This window comes from Ciconia boyciana, chromosome 1 (genome assembly GCF_034638445.1).
Source record: "Ciconia boyciana chromosome 1, ASM3463844v1, whole genome shotgun sequence".
Lineage (NCBI taxonomy): Eukaryota > Metazoa > Chordata > Aves > Ciconiiformes > Ciconiidae > Ciconia > Ciconia boyciana.
Window position 1 is genome coordinate 79209099 of NC_132934.1, and position 22655 is coordinate 79231753.

At 41.0% G+C, this 22655-nt stretch overlaps 1 protein-coding gene across 4 annotated transcripts in view; it reads right to left on the reverse strand.

The window, feature by feature from the left end:
- Nucleotides 1–7836: 7836 nt before the first annotated feature.
- KIAA0930 (KIAA0930 ortholog) overlaps nucleotides 7837–22655 on the reverse strand; it is a 75358-nt gene continuing 60539 nt past the window's right edge. For 3 of the 4 annotated variants that reach the window (XM_072876251.1, XM_072876231.1, XM_072876223.1), the window contains 6 exons: nucleotides 19390–19491; nucleotides 18812–18957; nucleotides 16730–16919; nucleotides 14418–14580; nucleotides 11473–11628; nucleotides 7837–8289 (listed from right to left, as the gene is read on the reverse strand). In XM_072876251.1, the coding sequence (XP_072732352.1) occupies nucleotides 8249–8289; nucleotides 11473–11628; nucleotides 14418–14580; nucleotides 16730–16919; nucleotides 18812–18957; nucleotides 19390–19491 (798 nt within the window). In that variant the 3' untranslated portion in view covers nucleotides 7837–8248. Of the gene's footprint in view, nucleotides 8290–11472; nucleotides 11629–14417; nucleotides 14581–16729; nucleotides 16925–18811; nucleotides 18958–19389; nucleotides 19492–22655 lie in introns of all 4 variants that reach the window. The other variant, XM_072876241.1, reaches the window with a different exon arrangement.

A 22655-nucleotide genomic window follows, 5' to 3' on the forward strand; every position in this document is an offset into this window, starting at 1 on the left:
CTTGGGACATTCTTCCTACCTGCAAATGCTACTTCTGTTGACTGCAATTCCAGGGAAAACTTGCAGATGGTTTCTCCACTGTAAAAAGCAAATTCCTAACACTGAAGAGAAAACAGCAGATCATATACCAAATTTAATTACTTTGGCAGTTTATGAAAAAAGTGTTTCCTTACCTTTACAGCAAAGTCCGAAATGACTACTGTGAACAATCACCTATGCTGATCATCATCTTATGTGCTGGGCAGGTTAACCATGGAGGTGCTTACCAGGAAACATGCAATTCAGAATTCTTGCTGAGAGGGAAACTTGAATAACAACTCTTCTTGCTCCTTGATGCTACATCTATCATTCTCATTTTCAAAACAAAACCTAGTCTGACACTGGGAGCGATGAGCAGGGATGGACGAGTGGGTTCTGCCAACCTTCTTGTCCTTCAGGAGCAAAGGAATGCCTCAGACTTGGTGCAGGCTTAAGACATTCTCTAAGTGACATAGGGTTTTGATGAACACAGTGATTGCATCTGAATTAAAGGTTGAGTATGAGACTTTGAAGAGTCTGTGGACTAGTAAACAGCTTTTGCTGGATTTCCCCAGCAATATTGCTCCAGCAGGAAAAGCAGAACCATAAATATAAACAGCCTTTTATGTCAGGGGAGATGGGAGGCAGAAGAGCAAGGGTTGAGTAATCACATATTGTGAAATACTAGGTTATGAATCACCCGAATCAACTGAAAGTTGGCATAAACAGGTAACAGGGAAAACGTTAAAGCACCTGGAACTAACACTTCGAGACAAAGCTTGTTTTAAATGTAGGTGGTCTCCACTGATCTCTGCAGGGTGACTTGGTATTTTTGAAAATTATCAGCCAACTCCATTCATTTCAATAGGATTTTAAAACTGTTTATTCCCATCTTCATTTAAGCAATTTCTTTGATGTGAATTCAGAACTATGCGAGTTAACTACTTGCACACATTATTCACAAATTGATGTTATTGCCTGAAGTTCAGCATGTTCAGCAGTGCGCTCACATCTGCACAGGCAGCAGCTGCCCCAGTCTGCTTTGTGTAATAGGATGCCTCCTCACCCTCTCCCACCCCTCATCCATCCTGTGCTCCGACAAGGATATTTTGCCAAAATATCATTCTTTTTGTGTAGGTGCCACAGAGTATACATTGCATGCAGGTTCAACGACACCTACGTGGCTGGCCAATTTTATCTTCTGCAGTGGAAGTGCAGTAGAGGGAAGAAGTCCACGCTCCTCACACAGAAGTAAATCCAATTTGTGCACACAAACAATTCTGTCTAGCCTGAACAAGAAAATGGATCATCTACCTTGGTTTTCACACCACCATCTCAATCAACATTAACCCTACTAGGAAAAGCCAACTAGCTTGACTTGGGGAAGAGGTTTCTGGCTTAACCAATCATAAATGACTTATTTCCCATGATGAGATCACTACATCCCATCCTTACCCCTGTAAGGAACCAAGCTGGGGACAGAACTTAAATTAACTCTTATTTTCCTTGATGTATTTTAATATGTTTTCTTTACTGAGTAGCATCTGCCACTCCCAGATTCTCATCTACAGTGTTAATGGAAAATTGGACCCACGCTCTTCCTGCCGTTTACTCCTTTGCTTCCTGCAAACTTTTAATTACAAATTTCAGGAACAACATTTCTGACAGGAGTACACAAGTAACTATTTGCTAGCAAAGATGCGTATTTTTTCTTCAATCTCCAAAGTGTGATTTTACTTTGTAAAATCAGACCTTGATGATAAATTTGCATGCAAAGCAATATTACGGTATTTCTTGGGAGCATCTCTCCAGATGAGGACAGGCAAGACACAAAACACTCCAGGACAAAAGGACATGAGTTAACCTGGCTTCCCAAAGCAGGGACTCTGTTGAACAAGATATACTGCCACACTGTTAAAACAGTATTTTTCTTTTAGCATATTCATGAAATTAATTCATTAAAGTTGTGAAAGCTTTTCAAAGATTTGTGAGGCAGTCTTCTGTCCCACCGGTATTTGGATTAAAAAACAAAACCAAAACAAGCACACCTTTCCCTGTCATTAACTCATGTTGAAGGACTAACTAAACAGGTGAGGTTTATGACCATGATTTGCAAGCTTCTGCTGCTCTTTGCCTTTTGTACTCTTTTAAATAATGCTTTCTCCACTATGGCCGCTTTCAAAAGCTTTCAATTTAAAGCATTCAAGGAAAATCACACTGTTTGTTTCTAAGCCATATTTTAGTATTTCCCAACCAGTCAAGATTCCTGTCCCATTGCATGTGCATGCACAGAACAACACCGCCAACAATCTGCTCAAATACCCATATAAAGAACTAAAACACCCTGTTCTCCTTCCTAAGCTCTGTTTTTTAGTTTTGCCTAACATACCACACATCTCCAAGCTACCATGCATGACTGTGCAGCAACGATGTTATGCCACACCTGGGTTCATAAAACAGTCCTGGTCTGGGATTCTTTGAATCATCAGCAAGTCACCTCCTATCTATAGTTGGTAACATTTGTTTGATGAGTGTTTCATTTTAACTAATTTAGATAGAAAAATCCCCCGAAGAAGCCTACTGTGAAATGTTAGTCACAAAAATCAGGTGGAGAGGGAGGATGCAGTGCCTTTGCAGGTCTTTAAACCAAAACCAATTCAATGCTGGTACGCACAATTTAAGGCAGTACAAGCACTTAAGAGCTAAAGGGCAATCTCATTTTCACAACATTGCACAAACCCATACTGAAGTTTTTCCTGAATTTATCAGGAAGAAATCATTACAGCCATCAGTCTCTCAATATTATACACTGTACAAACCTAAATGTTAATGACTACATAATTAAGTTTAAAACAAAACAGATCAGTTTAGAAAGGCTGTTTTGGGGCTTGGTTTTTTTTTTTTGTTTTAAATACTAGCATCTAAAGGAAAAACCAAAAAGCCTTTTTAAACAAATTCAGGAATACATTGACTTTTACCTTCTTCCCCCCTTATACAATGTCAAGTTGTCAGAGGCTGATCACTTCCCCCTTATACAATGTCAAGTGGTCAGAGGCTGATCATTGAAAGATACAGCAAGCAGAGTCAGAAGTTGGGCTTTGCTCAAAGTGGAATAAGAACGGAGAGTAAAGAGGCTACTTTGCCTCATGAGTGTCTATTTGGGAGCGTCTATTTGGCAATGCTTACCATGAGTGCCACAGAGCATTACTCTGCCGTTTATGCTTGCCACCAGTAAGGAATACCTTCAAACTCAAACACCACTAGAGAGCACAGTAGAGAGAAAACACTATTAACAAAATTAATGGTCGTTTAAGAGGTCTGTTTATTGGCTGCAGGGTTCAACACTTTCTGCACTGCTGCCATATGAAAAGTCAACTCCATTTTTGGTGCACAAAGGTTCTCCTTGCTCTTTGTTCAAAGGGCTCGGTACAGCGCCAGCATGATTTTCAACCCATCATCTTTTAATCAACATTGATGATCAATGAGGCAAAAAAACCCCCAAACCATGCAACATGTGTTAGTCTGATAAAATTAGGCTGAGAATATTTATATATTTACACAGAGAACATTCAACATTGTAACCTGCTTGCAGCCTTGTATTATCTTGACCAAGCATCCAAACAGCTACATTCTGGTGTAAATACTCTTTTGTTTAAGGTTTGGTGTAAAAGCTACTTATTTCACAATGCCTTTAACTGGATTCTACTGCACCTATTTTTGACACAGAATTTCTACACACCAGCGCCACACACTTTCAGTCGTACCTCACAAAACAAGATAAGGCATTCGCAGATATCTGACTGCTGTGGTCACAAGAAATCCATTTTCCAGAGCTTTCAGCCACAAACTTAGGAGACCATGAGAGTCTTTCAAACATGAAGGGCGAGTCCGTAGGAGACGGCCAGTTCTTCTGAGAACTATAAACTTGTCATTTCTTGATGCTGCTACACACAACACAGATAGAATTTAAGACTACTTTATTCATTTCCTAAATAAAAATTTGTTCTTAAACCCCACTGCATAACAACAGGGCTTAGGCACTTCTGAAGATTTTATCTTATATCTATCTTTAATAAGGGAAGCTTTAGACTACAAAATACAGGACAAGCAATCATTTGGAAAGGGAAAAATTAATGATTGGCAAGAAGCAGGTCAATAGCCTAAAAGTGTAGACTATTTAAGTGGACTTCATATCCATACAAAACCTCAGTGACCAGATGGGATTCTGTACATGAGGGTCTGCCAGAAGAAATCTGTCTGCAGAGCCAAGGACTTCACTGTTTAAATTAAAACTTGGTGTAAGAATGGGAAACCCATTTTACTGTGAAAAGTCACCCGTGCAAACAATTCTCTTTTCAGGAAAGCACACCATGCTCAGAAATGGAAAACTGAGCAACAGTGATCCAGAGCCCAACATGCTCAAGCCTTGTAAACAATGAAGACCAGGAGAATAAAAAGAGAAGGAACATGAACCCACACAAACTGGATTAGCCAAGACAGCTGAAAGATTTGTGGCATTTCTAAAAATGGCTTCTTCTTTTACAAGGAGACTTGGAACCCACCCTGTGCTGGCTGGCAATAAGAGAATGTGATTTCACATACGCGGTGGTCTCTAAGGCAGAGCAATAATCTGCTAATACAAAATAATTGATTTAAGACCTTTCTTAAAAAACAAAGGCTTTTTACTTGTTAAATTGATAGCAGTGAAAAACCTGTTAAGGGTGAAAAGATTTACATCCTTGCATTTGACATCTATCAATATACATCATCTATGGACAATTCAAGCGGTAAGCCTTGATCCCCAGAGGGAGTGAATGGGCAGAAGGATGGAAGAAGTTAACTGAGTAATGAGGTATGGGGGGATTCTGTAAATAAAGCTGTTCTGCAAAGCTTCCCAAATTTGTTAACGGTGCTGCTTTCTCAAGCATCAAGATAACTAACGAAGACCACTGTGCTCCAACAGCTAAGACGTCGACAGCCATACAGCCATTATGGCATGCAGAACACTCCAGTTAATTCCTCAGCAATTATTTAAATGGCCAACAGAGGCTCAAAATGGTTTACTGCTTAGGAGCTACAGAATTAAAAACCCCTCCAAATTAAAAGGGTGAGATGTTCCTATTAACATGCCCTTTTCTTTTTTGGTATAGTGCAATAGCATGCTAAGGGCCCAGCTGTGCCATCTTGACCCAAGCAAAACTTTGATCACATTCCCTGTCAATCTGTCCTATACGAGGACAATAAATTATAATTTTCAGGGTTCGTTTAAAAGCAGAACAAAATGCAGAATTGGTTTCCCCCACTTGATAACAGGAAGTGGGAACCAGGGGCTACACATAATAAGTGTAAGTCAGCTGTTTAGAGAAGGAATAACTGAGAATCTGGCACATCTACTTGTTTCCGAAAAGCACTATTGACATTCAGTAGACTTTTTGACCTCCTTTTTCTATGGATGTCCATCTGAGCATGCCTGTAGCCCTTTTCTACTAAAAAAGGTGAGGCTTCAATGTACCTATAGCATATCCACTAGCAAGATACAAGAAATAAATTTACTTTTTTTAGGACATTTACATTGCAGCCCTTCAAAAACTAGACATCAAAATCCACCCACTTACATGTAACAAAGCAGATGATACCTCCTGCATAATAGATGTGGGATCTGAACTGTATTTTCTGTAATGTTGCCTTTATACTAATGTACTAGTTTAGAATCATTATTCATTTGCTCTGAAATCTTACGCAGCAAGCTTTGCTCAGTCTTTCAGATCACATGAAATTAAGCTACCTAAATGTAATACACGATACCAAGAAAGCGTTACAAATTACTGTCTACTGAACAGTATTCAGGCACCTACCACTCAGGTTCCAATCTGGATACATTTCCTTTTCAAATATGTTACTCCTCTGGCTGTTTTAACTGAAAGGTATCAATTGCCACGAGTAGTACAAATACCAACCCTCTTGCCCTTCCCTCCCCAATGAATATTTAAAGGAAAACTGAGCACTGATTTTCCCAGACCAGCAGTCTGAAAGTGCAGAATAAGGAGCATCTTGAGAGGCTTCAGAGTAGGACTGATCTTTGAGCTGAAGAGTGGTTTAATTCTCAGCATGGGCACAGGGAGAATATTTGTACCGACTGACGTTAGGCACACTACCTAGGGATCTGAGGTAAGCACCTAGGCTGCCTAGCAAGTTCCTTGAGAGGACACTTCAGCTGCTGATTTAGGACTCCATCTCTCCCCCTGGCTCAGGAAGAAAGCCTAGGCACCCAAGTTACATGCCTCAGGTTAGACCGTGTGAACACCCTCACATACACACACGCACAACCACACACTCCCACAGAGCAAAGTTCAAAGGCTGCAACATCAAAAGTGGCTTGTGCTGGTAATGACAAAGTGAACATTTTTCTAACGCTGTTGCAACACACTTGAAGCGAACTAAAAAACTCGTCAGCCATCCCTGTCATGCGCTCATGCTGCCGGTATTAGAAATGCCATCACTCTGCGCTAAGGTGACTGCTTCCAGGCCTAGCCTCAAATAAAAAAAGACCTCCTTACCATGCTGGATTCACCATGTTGGGCTGAATGATAAAGTTAGTCTACCTTTATGCTGAAGTGGAGCTATTCCCATGGAACCTGGCCTGAGGAAAAAAGCAGAAAGTCCTATTTGAGCGGTTAAGTCATCAGATGCTATTGAGAGAACAACAACAAAGCACTTCGGGAAAAGCTGGGTATGAGGGAGACAAAGGTCCAGGCTCAGAGCACATGCCACTTGGTAACTGTGGCAACAGCGTTAAGTTTGGGTGCTCAGAGTCTGAAAAGTGACAAAAATGGCATCTTCGCTCTCCCTCTGTGCGTGTATTGGAGTCTCATGTGCTCTAGGCGACACGCTACCCCACCCATTGCTGTGCCAGTTATGCAGTCGTAAATAAACTGAAGTATTGACTGGCTCCCATATCAAAACAGTGAATCAGACTGCAGTAGTCTCAGTGTTCAATCACTTAGCTTTCAAATGTCAAGGACAGCAGAGTTTTGCTATTTAGAGAGAGCTGTGTTTTACCTGTAAACATAAGGCTTTTTTCCTGAGAGCTCCTGACACACAATTTTCAGACCTCCCACTATGCAATTTTTAGTCACTTTTCAGAGCAGAATTACATTTCAATCTTTTGTCTTTCAAGAAAACTCTCTGTGCTCCAGCATGTAACAGTACAGCGAAACACCACCAAGAGATGAAGAATCCGGGCAAGCTGCCCAACCATTAATCAGCTCTCATGCCCTCCTTGGCTACAAATGCTACCACAAGGACGACTCTACATACTCTGAAGTCCAGTGCATGCAGGAGGATGTTGGTTATAGGTAAGGTTTTTAGGTTTTGGAGTCCGATTATGGCCTCCTGTTTTTCCACTTGACTCAAACTTGTATCGACTTGGCTAACAGAGAGAGATAAGCAGCATTGGTACTGGACATGAACGTCGGCTTTACTATAGCAGCACATTTTAGCCTTCTTTTCACTGGCTTATTTTCTTAACCAGTTCTTGAGGATGAAAATGTTGCTGTTCTTTGGTAGATAGGGAAATCTGTCAGCAGAGTTTACCTGTCCTAACACTGACACACGAACAAATGGGAACATTTTCAGCCTCTCTTAAGCTCTGACCTGACCCGCTGCACATACCAAAATGGTGATGTATCTTTGTAGCATCTTTTTCCTTTTCCTCTCTCAGTAGGAAAGTATTCTCTCAACCCTTCAATCCCCACACGCACACACACACGCTCACACACACATTAAGCCAAACCAACAAGGAGAGTGTATGGGCGAGAGTCTATGGAACGACGTTCATTAGTACATCATTATGAAATTCTCAGGTTGTTTCTCTCCAAGAATATAAAGTTTAACACATTTTGTACATATTGTTGGTTTCTTAGTTATAAAGTAAACACAGTAACAAACTGTCCATAAAACGTTGACTTGTTTTAAACACAGCCCCTTCTCATTTTATCTCGCTGAAAGTCCTCTTCCAGTCAGAAACACTCAAGCGATGTACTGCAAGTGTGCATACGGTGTATGACAGCAGAGGAAGGAAGAAAGAGGCACTTTTGATCGGCTGGTATTCTTGGACTTCCCTTTTTCCTGCGGAGGTTTATGTTCCTGACACTAGATGGTAGTGTTAGCACAGAAAACCGCTGTGGTTAGGCACTTGGCAACAAGGCTCCAAGGCAGTGCCCGCTCTCTGCTATGTCATCAGAATTGGTTTCTGCCGCACTTCCAGGATATCTGGGCAAGGGAGAGAAACAAAGAGATACAGCAAACTTTGGAGGCTCCTGAAAGTAGCCACAGTACCAGAAAGCACGAAGAACCAGAGATGCAATTGTGGACTGCAGCACAGTTCCCCTGTTATGCCGCTAAAGGAATTTAAAACATAATGAGCATGCGACTTTGCCTATTACCTAAGTCCAATTCCTCCCCAGCTGCATCCTACTTAAGAGATGGTAAGCCGCAAATATATCCCATCACGTAGAGATGACGGCTGATCTACTAAGTATCATTTATAGTGGGATGAAGCAACATGTGTCAGACACAGAGTGGCATAATATTGGAGAGAAACAAGTGGAAGTGCCATTACAGGAGATGCCAAGGGTTTTCCCTTTCTTGAAGGGAGAAATGCACCATCCCCAAGACCCTTAAAGAGACTTTTGGCTCTGAAGATGTGGGCACAAATCAACTGTTTCCTCCATTCTATAGCCTGAAGCCTACATTTCTGCACTCAAAAAGCTGCCACAAAAAACACTCCTTTTGTTGGCTCCTCAGCTCCGTATTGTCCAAATATGACAGAATATGAACCTGTAAAATATCTGTCATAATCATAGGCATCTTTCCAAATATGGACAGTAAACCCAGCATGCTGGCACAGCAGTACATAGAAATATCTGGAAACTGGGCTGCTATGTCCTTTTCAAGGCTACACAGAGAATAAAGAACATGGGAAAAGGGAGCACACACTTAATTAAGAGGCTGATCACACACAGCTGCACAAAGAGGATGACGTGAGTAAAAATTGATCCACAGCTCCAGAGGGCTCTAGCCACACTTGTAAAGAATGAAACACAGTGGAGTGAGTCCAGTGAAGGGCCACAAAGATGATTAAGGGGTTGGAGCATCTGACATACGAGGAGAGGCTGAGAACACTGGGATTATCTAGCATGCAGAGAAGGCTCAGAGCGAAGGAAGTCTTATCACTATGTATAAACTCCAGACATTATAAAATGTACTTTTTTGACTATCACTAGGATTTAAATTTCTTAGTACAGGCTTCCTAAACTACCCAAGGGAGATGAGCATCTTTCCCACTTCACCCTGCCCCACATGTAATGCTCCTGCTTGCTGGAAAGCTGCCACTGGCACAAATTAATTACAAAAAGGCACTGGAAATGGGCTCCACCTGATGTGCCAAGCTAAAGCAAACACGGGTAGTGAAAAACTGCAGATTAAAATTCTGCCTTACAGCCCAGACATTTTGTCACATATTTCTGTGCATCTCAATATATACACCAACTCCTGCAACTGTATGTTAAACAAATTAAGTCTCAGAAAGGATGTTCAAGCTCAAAGCAAATATTTGAGCATGGAGGCATTTATACCACCCACTTGAGTGAGTATTAAATGCCAGCAGGAACAATACATCTTCTGTGAACTCCAAAATGCCTGTGGTGAGAGCGAGTAAGCTTGATAACTCCAGCTAACTAGCTGTAAGATTATCAACACAATTATCATAAGGAATAATTATGTATTTTGCTGAAACATTGTTCAAAATCCACCCTTAATTACAGAGGATCAATTTTTACTGGAATCCATAATTTCTTCTAAACTGAAATCAATCCCTATGTACAGTGAAAGGCCAAATGTAGAAACACCTCTTTGCCCATAATTTCCACCTCTACCTTATCAGCCACAATATTCTTCTCTGTAGAGTAAAAGCCAGCGTACTTTTTCAACAGGCTCTGAGATCTCAGCCTGCAAACGAAGACTGCAGCTATTACTATTACACTAGCATCGTACAACTGATGACATTCATACCCATACTATCTCCTCATCTCTTTTAGCAGCAGATTAACCTGTTTAACAACAGATTTCCCAACTCCTTTCCTCTTAGCTACCTTTCAGGAAAAGTCTGGAAATAACCGCTGTGTAATAGATTGGTTTTGTTTTCAAGTGTGTTCTCTTTTTAGACCCAGACAAGAAAAAGCAGGCACTGATCAAAAGCCCACAATCCAGACAAACCCATTCAGAAGTCATCCCAACTGCTGGATGGGAAAAGAAGGAAGAAGATTAAGTTCTTAGAGGAAGTAACAGTTATAAGGATCTTCCAAGGTTAAAGACAGGACTCTACATTGCTCTGGGATCATAACTTCCTTCTGGTCTAGATTGTGGAATTGAGCAATAGTTTTGCCTAAGACACAGCTGTGCAGCTGGATCAAACTTTCTTTCTGCCCACAATGGTCAATGAGAAGGGATTTCAGGGCTTCACTTTGGAAGAATGAAGAGAACGGATAGTAACACTAGTAATGTCTGTATGAAAGAAACTGCTACTGCATTTAGACAGAGAGTCCTTAACCACTGCTGCTTTCTCAGTTTTCCAATGTATCTCAAGAGTCCCATGTGCACCCTCATACTGCAAGCTGTATCCCTGGAAGGCTAGCAGGCTTGCTGATGGATAGAGTTCTAACAGACAAGTTGTTTTCTCTAGTCCACCTGTATATGTAGGCAGACAAGAGTTATCTGGATGAAAATCAAAATTTCAGTACTTCCTGCAGATGGTAAAACCCAACTTATTGTGCTATCCTAGCCCAGCTGAACAAATGCAGAGTTGGTCATCATCAATGCAGTAATTGGCATAGCTAGACCAACAATGTGGGGGACTGATTATTCATGGTAGAACACACAAACATCATTACGTCTAGCTGAAGACACTGGACACCTGACAGATTTATGGGCATCAGTGTGGACACTCCGATCAGTCCAAGCAACTTATATGGAAACGAAATCTAAGAGTTGAAATTGGCAAAGGAGGTCACTCCAAATTCCAGAGCTGCCTTTCTGTAACCCTCTCAGTCACAGGTCTCTGCTACAACTATGCTGTCAGTGGATGGGCTCACAATGAGTTGCCTTGCACTCATGAGATGGATGAAGTTTGAATTCCAGTATTAAAGCAACAAGTGTTCCTCTAGAAGTTTGTTAGAGCAATCTACCAACTTGTTTGAATTGTCACCAAGCAAAACCAGCCCAAAACCAGAGAACAGGTTGACACAATTCCACTTGTTCACACTGATTTGCTGCTACAGTATTTCCCTTACAGAGAAATACTTGTTCTTCTATCTTAACAGCAAAATCCCACAACACAGAAGGCTATCTTGGAATCAAAGGGCTCTCTGTTTATGCATAATACACGTTAAAATTCACCTGTTAAAATTCGATGCAATGGCAAAGTGATGTAAGTTAAGTGTGCATAGAGTAGAAAGTTTTCATCTGTTCTGTTCAGCTTCAGCCATGAGCCCACCAGAGACCGTCCTGTTCCAGATAAGGACCGTGACCTCAGATTTGTCGCATTGTGCAGATCTGTAAAGGTAGAAGACAGCAAGCTTAAAGTGATGGTACTTTCTGGGTTTTATTGGAAGACCCAATGAAAGCTTCTGAAAGTAAAAAAAAAAAGCCTACTATTCATTGTCTAGACAGAAATCACATGCAGGTCACTATTATTACTATTTTTATTTTTTTTAAATTACTCAGATCTTGCCCAGCACAGAATTCACCATTTACATTGAAGCTAATGAATTATATCAGCAGCTGGCAGCAGCAGTAAACCATTATCCACTAACAGACCAGCCAGGAGAGGGAATGAAGCCTTTGCTGCCACACTGCACAAGCAGAATCCTAACCCAGCCTTCCCTCATATACAAAATAATAGAATATCCCTACAATTAAGTAGTTACTCATGCAGAAATTCACTAGTGTAAGACAAGGAAAATTGTATCTTATGAAGAAAATTGACATCTACAAGACAGGGGGAGTGTCAGCGTTAATAAGCCAGTTTACTGCAGATTTCCATGCATCCCCCAAGCCAAACCTGGCATCAGCAATGCCATTCTTCCCATAATTAGTTTAGAGGTCCACAAATAACTTTTAAAACAAAAAGATGCTGAGTTCCCTGTAGGCTAGAGGCCATTTTTATAGATGCAGGTCTCTCCCACAGCCAGGAATGCACATGCCATATATTTTGAGTGTTTCTAAACTTTCCCTCCATTCCCCTGTAAAAATCAGCCCTGTCCCACAGTGCTAAAAGCAGATGTTGAACTGAACACAATTCTGACCCAGAGTGATCCAAGCTTTGGGATTCATCTGTTTAAAAGCGGGTCCTAATTCACACAAAGAGGCCCTAGCAAAGGAAAAATACGTAGTGGTAGCTACTCTAGCAAGATGCATAACAACGTGGGAGGGAAAAAAAAAAGAAGAAGAATGTGTATCTTGTTTTCCCTCCTTCCCTGTAAATGTGTATAGCCAAGCAGTCTATTCCCTTCTCCCCACGCATTACCACTATGCCAAGAGCACTGTGGTGATTGGGTCAGAAGGACCTGACTCCAGTAGCTGGAATAAATACAATTCTTCTACTGTGTCATGCTCGCACACAGCAAAAGCAAGTGAAGTGGGCCCTCATGGGCTGTTACTGTCCAGAACAGGTCTGTCTGCATTGCGGGCAGGTCTGCAGCAGCACTGGCCAAACCAAGGACACTGCTGATCTTTAGACAAGCAAGTTATCCTCCACCCACGAGGCCAAGATGCCCCAGAATCTCTCTGCTAGGTGAAATGAAGTCAGCTTTCCCACTCTGAAGTGACAATTTCACCACTGCAGCTCCTGAGCAAACACTGATAGGACACTCAGGTTTCTGAAATTTGTAAAATCTCATTTTAGTTACTTCTTGTAGAAATCTCACCTTTGAATAAATGAAACTTCCTAGCATAAGCTGTTAAAATATACCTCTATTTATTTTTAGGACCAGGAACAATAAGGTCAAAACATTTATAACTAAGTGAAACCACACTTCTCGGTATTTTATATACGTTCTATAAGATGTCAGAAAACCTGGAATTTGTTCATTCCATAAATATACTAGAAGGAAAAGAAAATGAAAATAAGAAGAATGTTCATCATTACGATTATGTATGCTAGGATCAGACCCTGCAAAACAATACTGAACAGACACCACCACCACCTATGAAGGCTGCTGGATAAATGCTTTGAACTCCATTCTATCCTGTGCACCCTCCAGGAGAAAGACATCAAAAGCAGGACTCCATCTGGGAAAGCTGCCCTTCTCCCCAGACGATGTAGTAATTGACCCAAGCCCTACCCTTTGCCTAGTAAAACATGCTAAAACACATCTCATTTGAAATAACGCAAGTTTTGACTAGGCAAATTAAGGAAAAAGAGATGAGGAAAAGTTTCTATTGATGGAACCCTGAATTAGTTACAACCAGTCTAAGTTGCACAGAATTTGAATTAAACATTATCACTTAAGCTTGTTTTTTAATGTGTAATTCCTCACTAGCTAAGCTCATCCAGTACCGCTGATGGGTAATACCTTTGCTACTACAAACAGAACTTGTGATCTGGAAATTACCTTTGTGTTTATCTATTAGCACGTCAACAGATAGTTAGATGTTTTGGCTTTTCTACTGAATTGTTTTCAAACATATGAAAAGCAGTTTGGACTTTGACATTTGTGAGCTTCCCACCTAACAAAACTGCAATATGATTGGATTTATACACTATATTCTGAATCAGACTCAATTTTTTATCTTGTTGGTTGTTTCATACTGAGTAACTAGAATTCAAAGGAAGAGTTCCACAAGGCGTTAAACCATTATATAAACAAATTCATTAGGTTTTCTTTTTAGAGAGTTCAGAACTGATCCCAAGCCAGTGGAAGTAAATGCCTTTTCACCAACTTCAACCAACTCTGGATCTAATCAGGGAATTCAGAAAACTTGTCCATGACACCATGCTCTGCTCTACCCCATTACATTGTGATATTTGGAAGAGTGCCACCTGAGAGTGTGGTATCTGTGAAAGAGGGAGGATCTTTGCCGCTCAAGTTTCTCTCAAATGGGTCTATATAAAAGCAGGAGATAAGTTTTAAACATATTTAGGAATTGTTGGTCTCCAACCTTCAAAGAGATGCTAAGCCTGTGAATAACCCCACTTTCAGAGTGGCACTGGTGTTGGACTTTCTGTGGAGCTAGGTTTTTTCCACACTGCAAACCTTTTGGAAAATCCGGCACTGGGATCCCTTTCCATAGCTCTGTGCTCCCTCCAGACAAGTCTGGTTAGTTGATATTACTTCTCTCACCTCCACCATCATCATCTCTGAAGAACTCCTCGCTGTCATTTGCCGAGTGGGATTTTTTCATCTCAGCAATTCGATTTCGGGGCACTTTCCTCTTGAGGGATGGGGAGAAAAATGATGGGCGATTGTTGCGTTCTGGAGTTGGCGGTGTGCTGAAAGAAGTGACCTGAAAGGGAAATAGAAGAAATGCTAGAGAAAGTTTTGTTTAAAAAGTTCTATGCTTCTAGAAAGAAATAATCAAATATGTGCCACGAGGCAGTCACATGTGTAAAAGTCAGAATCATGACTGGTGTCTAGTTGTAAGTTATATCAGAGTGGCCAGAGAATGTCAACTGAACAGTTCTCAGCTTCAAGATGATCATCAAGATGAAAATATTTTGATATATCATCACCATCAACTATTACATGAATAATGAAAAATCTCTCTCCTCAACTGATCACATTTAACAAGGATTTATAGTCATAAAGGAACAAAATACAGATTAATAATTTAGGCACCAAGAATGTCAATAATTTTTGAACGTTGAAATTCAGAAGACTTAATAGGCTAAGAATGTATTGTTCTGGACGTACTAAGATTGTGCATCTTAATTTCTTTGGCAAACACAAGACAGTGGTTTCCCTGCTTAGAAGGATGCCACATGGGATTACTGTGAAAGGTCATGGTGTCTCTGTGAAGCAGGATTACAAGGAACTTACTCAACCAAAGATGCTGACACAAAAGTGAAGTCAATGTACAATTATATTTATATCACATTTCAATATGGGATGGGGAAAAACAAGTTGAGAGGCCCCTGATGATTTGGTTAGTCTAAGTGATGACAAATACAAGGATATAATTGTCTATGGTGAAACACGGGTTAGGGATGAAACTATAGAGACACCCATCCTTCAGAGCAGTAGTTGCTCTTGCGTAAACCACGATTATAGTCAACCATATCTATTTCAGAAAGAATTGAGAGGCAGTGCTTATGTACTGGTTTTGCTAGTAATATTTTAATAGTTTCATTTAAAATTAAAAAAAAAAGGGATAACTACTTTGCTAATGGAGGTGAGCAATTTCTACCTTTTCCTTCCTTCTTTATAAAGTTAATTTAACAATCCCATTACTCTTTCTGAGATGAGATCTGATATTGCTCACATCTGTCCATACAAATAAGGAGGAAGGTGACATGTGAGTGAGAATGACAGACAAGCCAGGTTGGTGTTGCACTGCAGAAACACTCTATTTAGTGTACTTGATCTCTAATTTGTGTGTGTCTCTATTTTTAATTCTGAAGCCGTTTCATAATTACACCTGGAGGGAAAACCAGAAACAGACAAATCACCACTAAAACCATTACCAAAAAGCAATGATAATATATTATCACATGTATTTTGACATTTTACAGTTGACACTGGAAGTCTTGGAGCCAAAAGATCAGAAAGTCCCTCTGGCCTGATTTCTCCAGGCTGTATCTCTATTTTAGACAGCATGCACATCTGGTTAACAAGCTCTGTGCTGGCAGCTCATTTTGCCTTTTAGGAAGCCAGGAAACAAAAATTACACAGCTTGCATGGAGACCTTTAGAAGCAGACCTGCAGAACTTTGAACTACACAGATTAGCTATGTTACACAGGAAACCAGACTAGAATCCATCAGGAACTGCCCAGCCCAGGTCAGGACACATCTGTGCAGGTATTTTGAAGACATGTTGCCTAATCCCCATTAACTAGGTAAAATGCCTTAATGGAAAACAAGGATCAGGACTGAATAAGGGCCAAATCAGCATCTATGGATTGATTCTATTGGTATTTTGCTGCACTTGTATTAAAATTAAGCATATGCATAAATATGGTACTGCATCTCGATCCGTAATCTTTGCTTTAATATTATACAGGCTTCACGTTGGCAGCATTCATCAGTGGCAAAATCTCCTAACAGTACCATGTCCTGTGAGGTTTAGCAAGCAACCTACATAACATACGAATTCCACGTTTCTAGGTAAATCCCATCTTGTACAGAAATGGAATCTATTAATTTTCATAGAAAACAGGCAGAATCATCATTTTCCCTGGCATCAACATTGCTGTTGTTTCAACAAAGCACTCCTCCAGAAGTATGAATCATCCAGTCATCTCTGTATTCAGTATTTGCTCAAGGGAAACTGTGCTAAAAATCCATCTGCGTATACTCAGTATGTTCAAAATATATACAAGCAAGCCTAAATTCAGAACCCTGATAAGAGTTAATCCCAGCTTCAGTCCGTCTACTGGCTTTGGAAGAAAACTTGTTCATGCTTAAGGTCAAGTCAGTATTTCCATCTGCTACTTACTCTCTCATGCACCGGGGATTCTGGATTTGAATCTTCTTCTGTCCCATACGGTGAAGTGTCACCAGTAGAAACTCTACTCACTGCCATCTCCGCATGTCCTTTCCCTTGTGGCCCTTTCATTCGGACAAACTCCATGTTGTTATATTTATAAAAGCCGAAAGACATTCTTTGAGCCATCTTAGCTGCAACACTCACCTACAATGCATCAAGACAGGAGAGAAAACCATGTAATATCACCTCCATGTTTCAAAAAAATAACACTCTCTGAAAGCAGTTATCTAAGAATAAGTCAAACCCATAATGGGTACTGATCATTATCTTGATTTTTAAGAAGCATTTTAAGCCACAATCTGAAGTGATCTCCAAAAGGGAAGCAATTTTACAGATACAAAAACAGAGGCTCAGAATAGAATCAACTCCTTGAGCTATCCAAAAGGCAGAGTTACGCAATGGCACGCTGAGATGAAACAAAAGGTTTTTATCCAGACCCGTACAATGTGGCACACCAGAGCACAAGCAGACATACACACAACACAGCCTGTGCAGGGACACTCATTTGAGTTTGAAAAGCAATGGATACACACACGAGACGCTTCAAATTAGTAAAGTGCACTGCACAATTCTGGCACTACTTTGTGGCAAGTCAATTCAGACATTTGTGTGTCCACACTGTCAAGGCCCAAGCATAAAGAACCAGCCCCCATGCACAACTAACCTGCATTGCATTGCTCACTGCAAAACCCTGACAGCTTTTGAACCCTCTCAACAGACAGAAGGGCTCAGTTTCCAGTTAACACAACTGAAAACTGAACTGAGAACTGAAAAAAGGAACAGACCAATATGAAAACAGTCAAGGTTTTGCCAAGTGAAATACGTAGGACTTATCCATAAGTTTAAGTGGTTTATCACAACTTTCAACAGTTTATCGCCTGAAAGGGCCAAGATGCTCATCATGTAACACAACTCGTATTGTACTAAAAATTAATACAGACACAACTGAAATCAAGTAACCTTCAAAAGCATAGAGCAATTGCTTCTGTTCTGTTAAAAGAATGGTCAAATTTCAAGTTTTGCCTTTGGCCATAATTGAGTATTTGAAGAGCTAACAATTTTATTTCATCTAACAAAACAATGTAAAGTAGCTGTGTGGTCAACAGAACATTCCTCAGCTATGAGGTGACTTTACCACATCAAATCTTGTCTTTCCACTGCAGGGCTTTCTTCTTACGTTGTCTTTAGTGATTCTGCACTCCCATGCATTTTAATAACCCACCTGCTGATCGTGTGAGGCCATAAGATGATGATGGGACAGAGAAACAATTTCAGTTTCATGTTCTCTCGAAAAACTGCTAGAAGAGTATAACTACTCACATTTAAAACAGGAAGAAGGGAAATTATTCAGGACCTCTCCTGACAAGGGTAGGAACAAAGGTAAATGAAGTTTAGAGTTACAGTAGATATTGTGGGGATTTTTTTTTGTTTGTTTCTTAAAATGTCTCAGGACTGCTTTAGTAACAAACTTTGAGAAGTTTATTGGCTCTTGCACTCTCTTGGCTTCAGCACAAAGTACTGAATTTGAAGCTGAAAGTGCTGGCATTTCATGTTTCTGTAGGAAAGCAAAGAAAGCTTCTTTCTGTGGCAGTGAAACTACAGTGGTCTTTCGAAAATAGCTGTGAGTACAAAACACACTAAAGAAAAACATGTTTTACATATAGCAAGGTAGTTATCAGAGTTTAAGATCTCCCTGCAAAACACGCCTTCTCTGAATTAACTAGAAATATCTATGTCCTTTCAAGAAAATGAAGGAGCTCCCAGAACTCTGTTATTCAGATCCATTCCTGTGTCATGCTCTTGACTACTTATCAACTTCACTCCTTTTGACAAACACCAGAGTGATATATCCTGATCTGAATACTCTCAGCTGTCTGGGCCAAAATCATTAGTTTTCAGGTAACTTTCAAAGCCAAAAGACAGGCTACGATGCAGATGATCTAAGAGGACAAAAAGCTAACAGCCTCAGCAGCAAAGAAAAACTGTGGTCAGAGTATCATTGTTGCAAAGGATGTTGTCTTTCAGAAGCACCTCACCCTGTTGTCATAGACCTTCTTGAGTGCTTCATAGCGGATGGACCCCTGAAAAATCACCCCTTGGAAGGTGTTGCTTTTGTCACTGGCCACCAGCTCCACACAGACCATTTCTCCTTCTCCCACAGTCATGTCACTGAAAACCTGCCAAAGATGCAAGATGAAACACTTCAAGTCAAACTGCAGCTGTTAAAGTTCAAATATATTCAGATTCCCATGATTCTCCTTAGGCAGTTTCAATGTAAATGGCAGAAAGCAAGGGAGCTGTATGGTCCCCCCCAGCCTTTGAAAAAAACAGACTTCGGGTAGTGCACGCTGCAAATCAGGTGTTGAGATAAGCAGCTCTCACATCAGCCTGTCTTGCTTTAGCCCACCATAAAGACAGATGCCAAAATCCAGCTTTAAGCTCAGATGTCAAATATTAAAGAAAGAGGAAGGTCAAATAAATAAAATAAAAACTACTGGAAGATAACCCTCGATTAGCCAAGAACATTTGTCAAAAGGTACAAGAAAACAGCTCATCAGGACATAAGACTAGAATAGGACAAAACTCTGCTGCTGCAACAAGGAACTCACCTCTTCAAAACTGTCAATCATGAAGAATATGTTCGGGTAGCTGATCTTTGACTCCTCTCCTTTACTGTCCATTGGGTGTTTGCTAGGAGACGCAAACACTTGCTGAGTAAGACATGGGAAAAAAAAATACATCTTCTCAGTTAAACGTGCTCAGGAATGGACGCACTGAATACAAGGCAAGCAATACCAAAACACCACAGTCCAACACTGCTCAGTCAGCCAACATTTTCACTTACGCTAGAGATGCTGGACATCCTGCAGGCAAAGCTGAGCTGGTTTCTGACTACAGCCTGTTTTGCAATAATGACAACACTTGTGAAATACTGGAGTTTTCACATGCAAGTTATCAAATACTAATTGCTCCACAGTAAGTGTCCCTGTGTGTACCTGACCTCTCACCATCCTATGGTACAGCTAAGGTATCCTCCTTTTCATTAACAGAGAAAACCACCTTGAGCTGCCTTTAAGTTACTGCAATGCACTGCAAAGTAAAAGCACACACAGCAAGAAAGTTACCATGGAGTAGCTGACCTAACACTATTTGCTTGTACAGTTAATTTTATTGTTATTGTTTGCTTAGTACCACGGTAAGATCAACATCACTCAGTATGGGAAGCATGGCCCTCAGGAGGACAAGCTCTTGATTTCTCATCCTCATCTTCTGCTTCTGATTCTTTCTCTATCCACTGTGCTTCCTCTTGCACGTTTCTCCCTCTGAAGCAGTTCCTGAACTCCTTTGGTCACTTCACTCCTCAAAACAACCTATGTTCAAATAGCTAAAGGCTTTAGATTTTATCATTCCAACAAGATTAACAAGCAGGTAAAGAGGGAGAAGAATTCATACCAAATAGCTTTCTTTGCTTCCACCTCTGTTGACAAACAAAGCTTTGAATTAAAGAAACCTGTCAAATCTTATCCCACTGTGAATGTGGGCTTGAAAGCTCTGAATCTGCCCAGATTGTCAGGCTTGTGATACTCTTGCTACAAACCATTCAACACAAAACATGACTAAGGGTAGGATATTAGATATTCATGAGACGGTTGCTTTTCCGTATTTGTACTTATGAAGCCTACATGCACATTTAAATAGAGATTATTAAAAAGAAAGGCTGCTTCATGACAAGAAACAGCATGAGAAAGTAACAAGACTCCTCAAAGATGACACTTGCACCAGTGCCTGAAACAAGGACATCTTCCAGGCATCCTTGCTCTCATGCCATCCAATGTAAAGCAAAAAAAACCCCTCAAACTCATCTCCAGTCTGACACACCTGAGGAAAATACAGTTTGCAGAGATCTTATTGTCAAGCCAGTAGAGAATCAATGTAGTCTGCAAAATAAATTAAGGGAAGTCAGCCTTTTTTACACTGGTTTCGTGCCTTAGGTACTCTACTGGTATGAACACAGTAGTTTTGTCATAGGTCTGGAGTAGCACAGCAAGTCCTATGCCTGAAGAGGGCTTCTACCTATTCAACATCTGGCTGCACAGTGACAGAATAATATATGCTTTCTAAAGCAAGAACCAGAGCAGTAACATAGATCCAAAAAAGTTGGCTTTTGTTCATTTAAAACTAAGAGCCTCAATGGTACATGTTACAATGAAATGCCCTACTGCAAATATGCTTTCCACAGTATATAGAATTGCCTTTTCTCTCTCCATAGATCAACTTCATGATGTTGAAATGTTACTAGTATGTACTGGTAAGTTTTAATGTGTGCTGAGTTTCTCCTAGAAAAGGGGAGACAAAGAAAAATTTATAAGCAGTCCCACAGTACAAGCCTCTAGGAATGAGGAACAGAAAACCTCCTCCTTATTCTGAACACTGCTCACACACAGTGAGGGCAGGTTCCTCATCCTCATCTTCCTAGTTTTCAAATCTGCAAGTAATATTTACAGATTTTTCTCAAAAGAATTTTGCAGAAGTTAACAGGGGGTGAAATTTGGACTAGTAAACAGTGAAAAAAGCAATGAGAAATAAAAGGCTTACATCAGTGGTGTAATGTGGTGTCTCAACAGCACCAGAAGAAGGGAATTATGCACCTAACTAATGCAAATTACAAATACAATAATCAGTGTTGCTAGTTTCGTTTGTAGGCAAAGCAACAATTGTTTTAAAGTGGTAAAACAAAACTAAAGGATTAAAGAGCATTGGTTTATTTCAGGTAAAGCCACAGAAGCAGCTGAGTGAGCTACAGGAAATGCCTGGGAGAAACAGCCTTTTAATGGCAACAGGAGCCTTTTGCACATGGAGGACAGGGAGGTGATTCGAGACAGCCAACATGGCTTCACCAAGGGCAAGTCCTGCCTGACCAACCTAGTGGCTTTCTACGATGGAGTTACCACATCAGTGAACAAGGGAAAAGCAATAGATGTCATTTATCTGGACTTCTGTAAAGCCTTTGACACAGTCCCCCACAACATCCTTCTCTCTAAATTGGAGAGATATGGATTTGATGGGTGGACTGTTCAGCGGGTAAGGAATTGGTTGGATGGTCACATCCAGAGGGTAGCGGTCAACAGCTCAATGTCCAGATGGAGATCAGTGACAAGTGGTGTTCCTCAGGGGTCCATACTGGGACCAGTGCTGTTCAATATTTTCATCAATGACATTGACAGCGAGATCGAGTGCACCCTCAGCAAGTTTGCAGACGACACCAAGCTGAGTGGTGCAGCTGACACACCAGAAGGATGGGATGTCATCCAGAGGGACCTGGACAAACTGGAGAAGTGGGACTGTGTGAACCTCATGAGGTTCAACAAGGCCAAGTGCAAGGTCCTACACCTGGGTCGGGGCAATCCTCGGTTTCAATACAGGCTGCGGGATGATGTGATCGAGAGCAGCCCTGCGGAAAAGGACTTGGGGGTACTGGTGGGTGAAAAGCTGGACATGAGCCAACAATGTGCGCTGGCAGCCCAGAAGGCCAACCGTATCCTGGGCTGCATCAAAAGAAGTGTGGCCAGCAGGTTGAGGGAGGTGATTCTGCCCCTCTGCTCTGCTCTGGTGAGACCCCACCTGCAGTACTGCGTCCAGCTCTGGAGCCCTCAGCACAAGGAGGACATGGAGCTGTTGGAGCGGGTCCAGAGGAGGGCCACGAAAATGATCCGAGGGCTGGAGCAGATCTCTTACAAGGACAGACTGAGAGAGTTGGGGTTGTTCAGCCTGGAGAAGAGAAGATTGCAGGGAGACCTTATAGCAGCCTTCCAGTGCTTAAAGGGGGCCTATAGGAAAGACGGGGACAGACTTTTTAGCAAGGCCTGTTGTGACA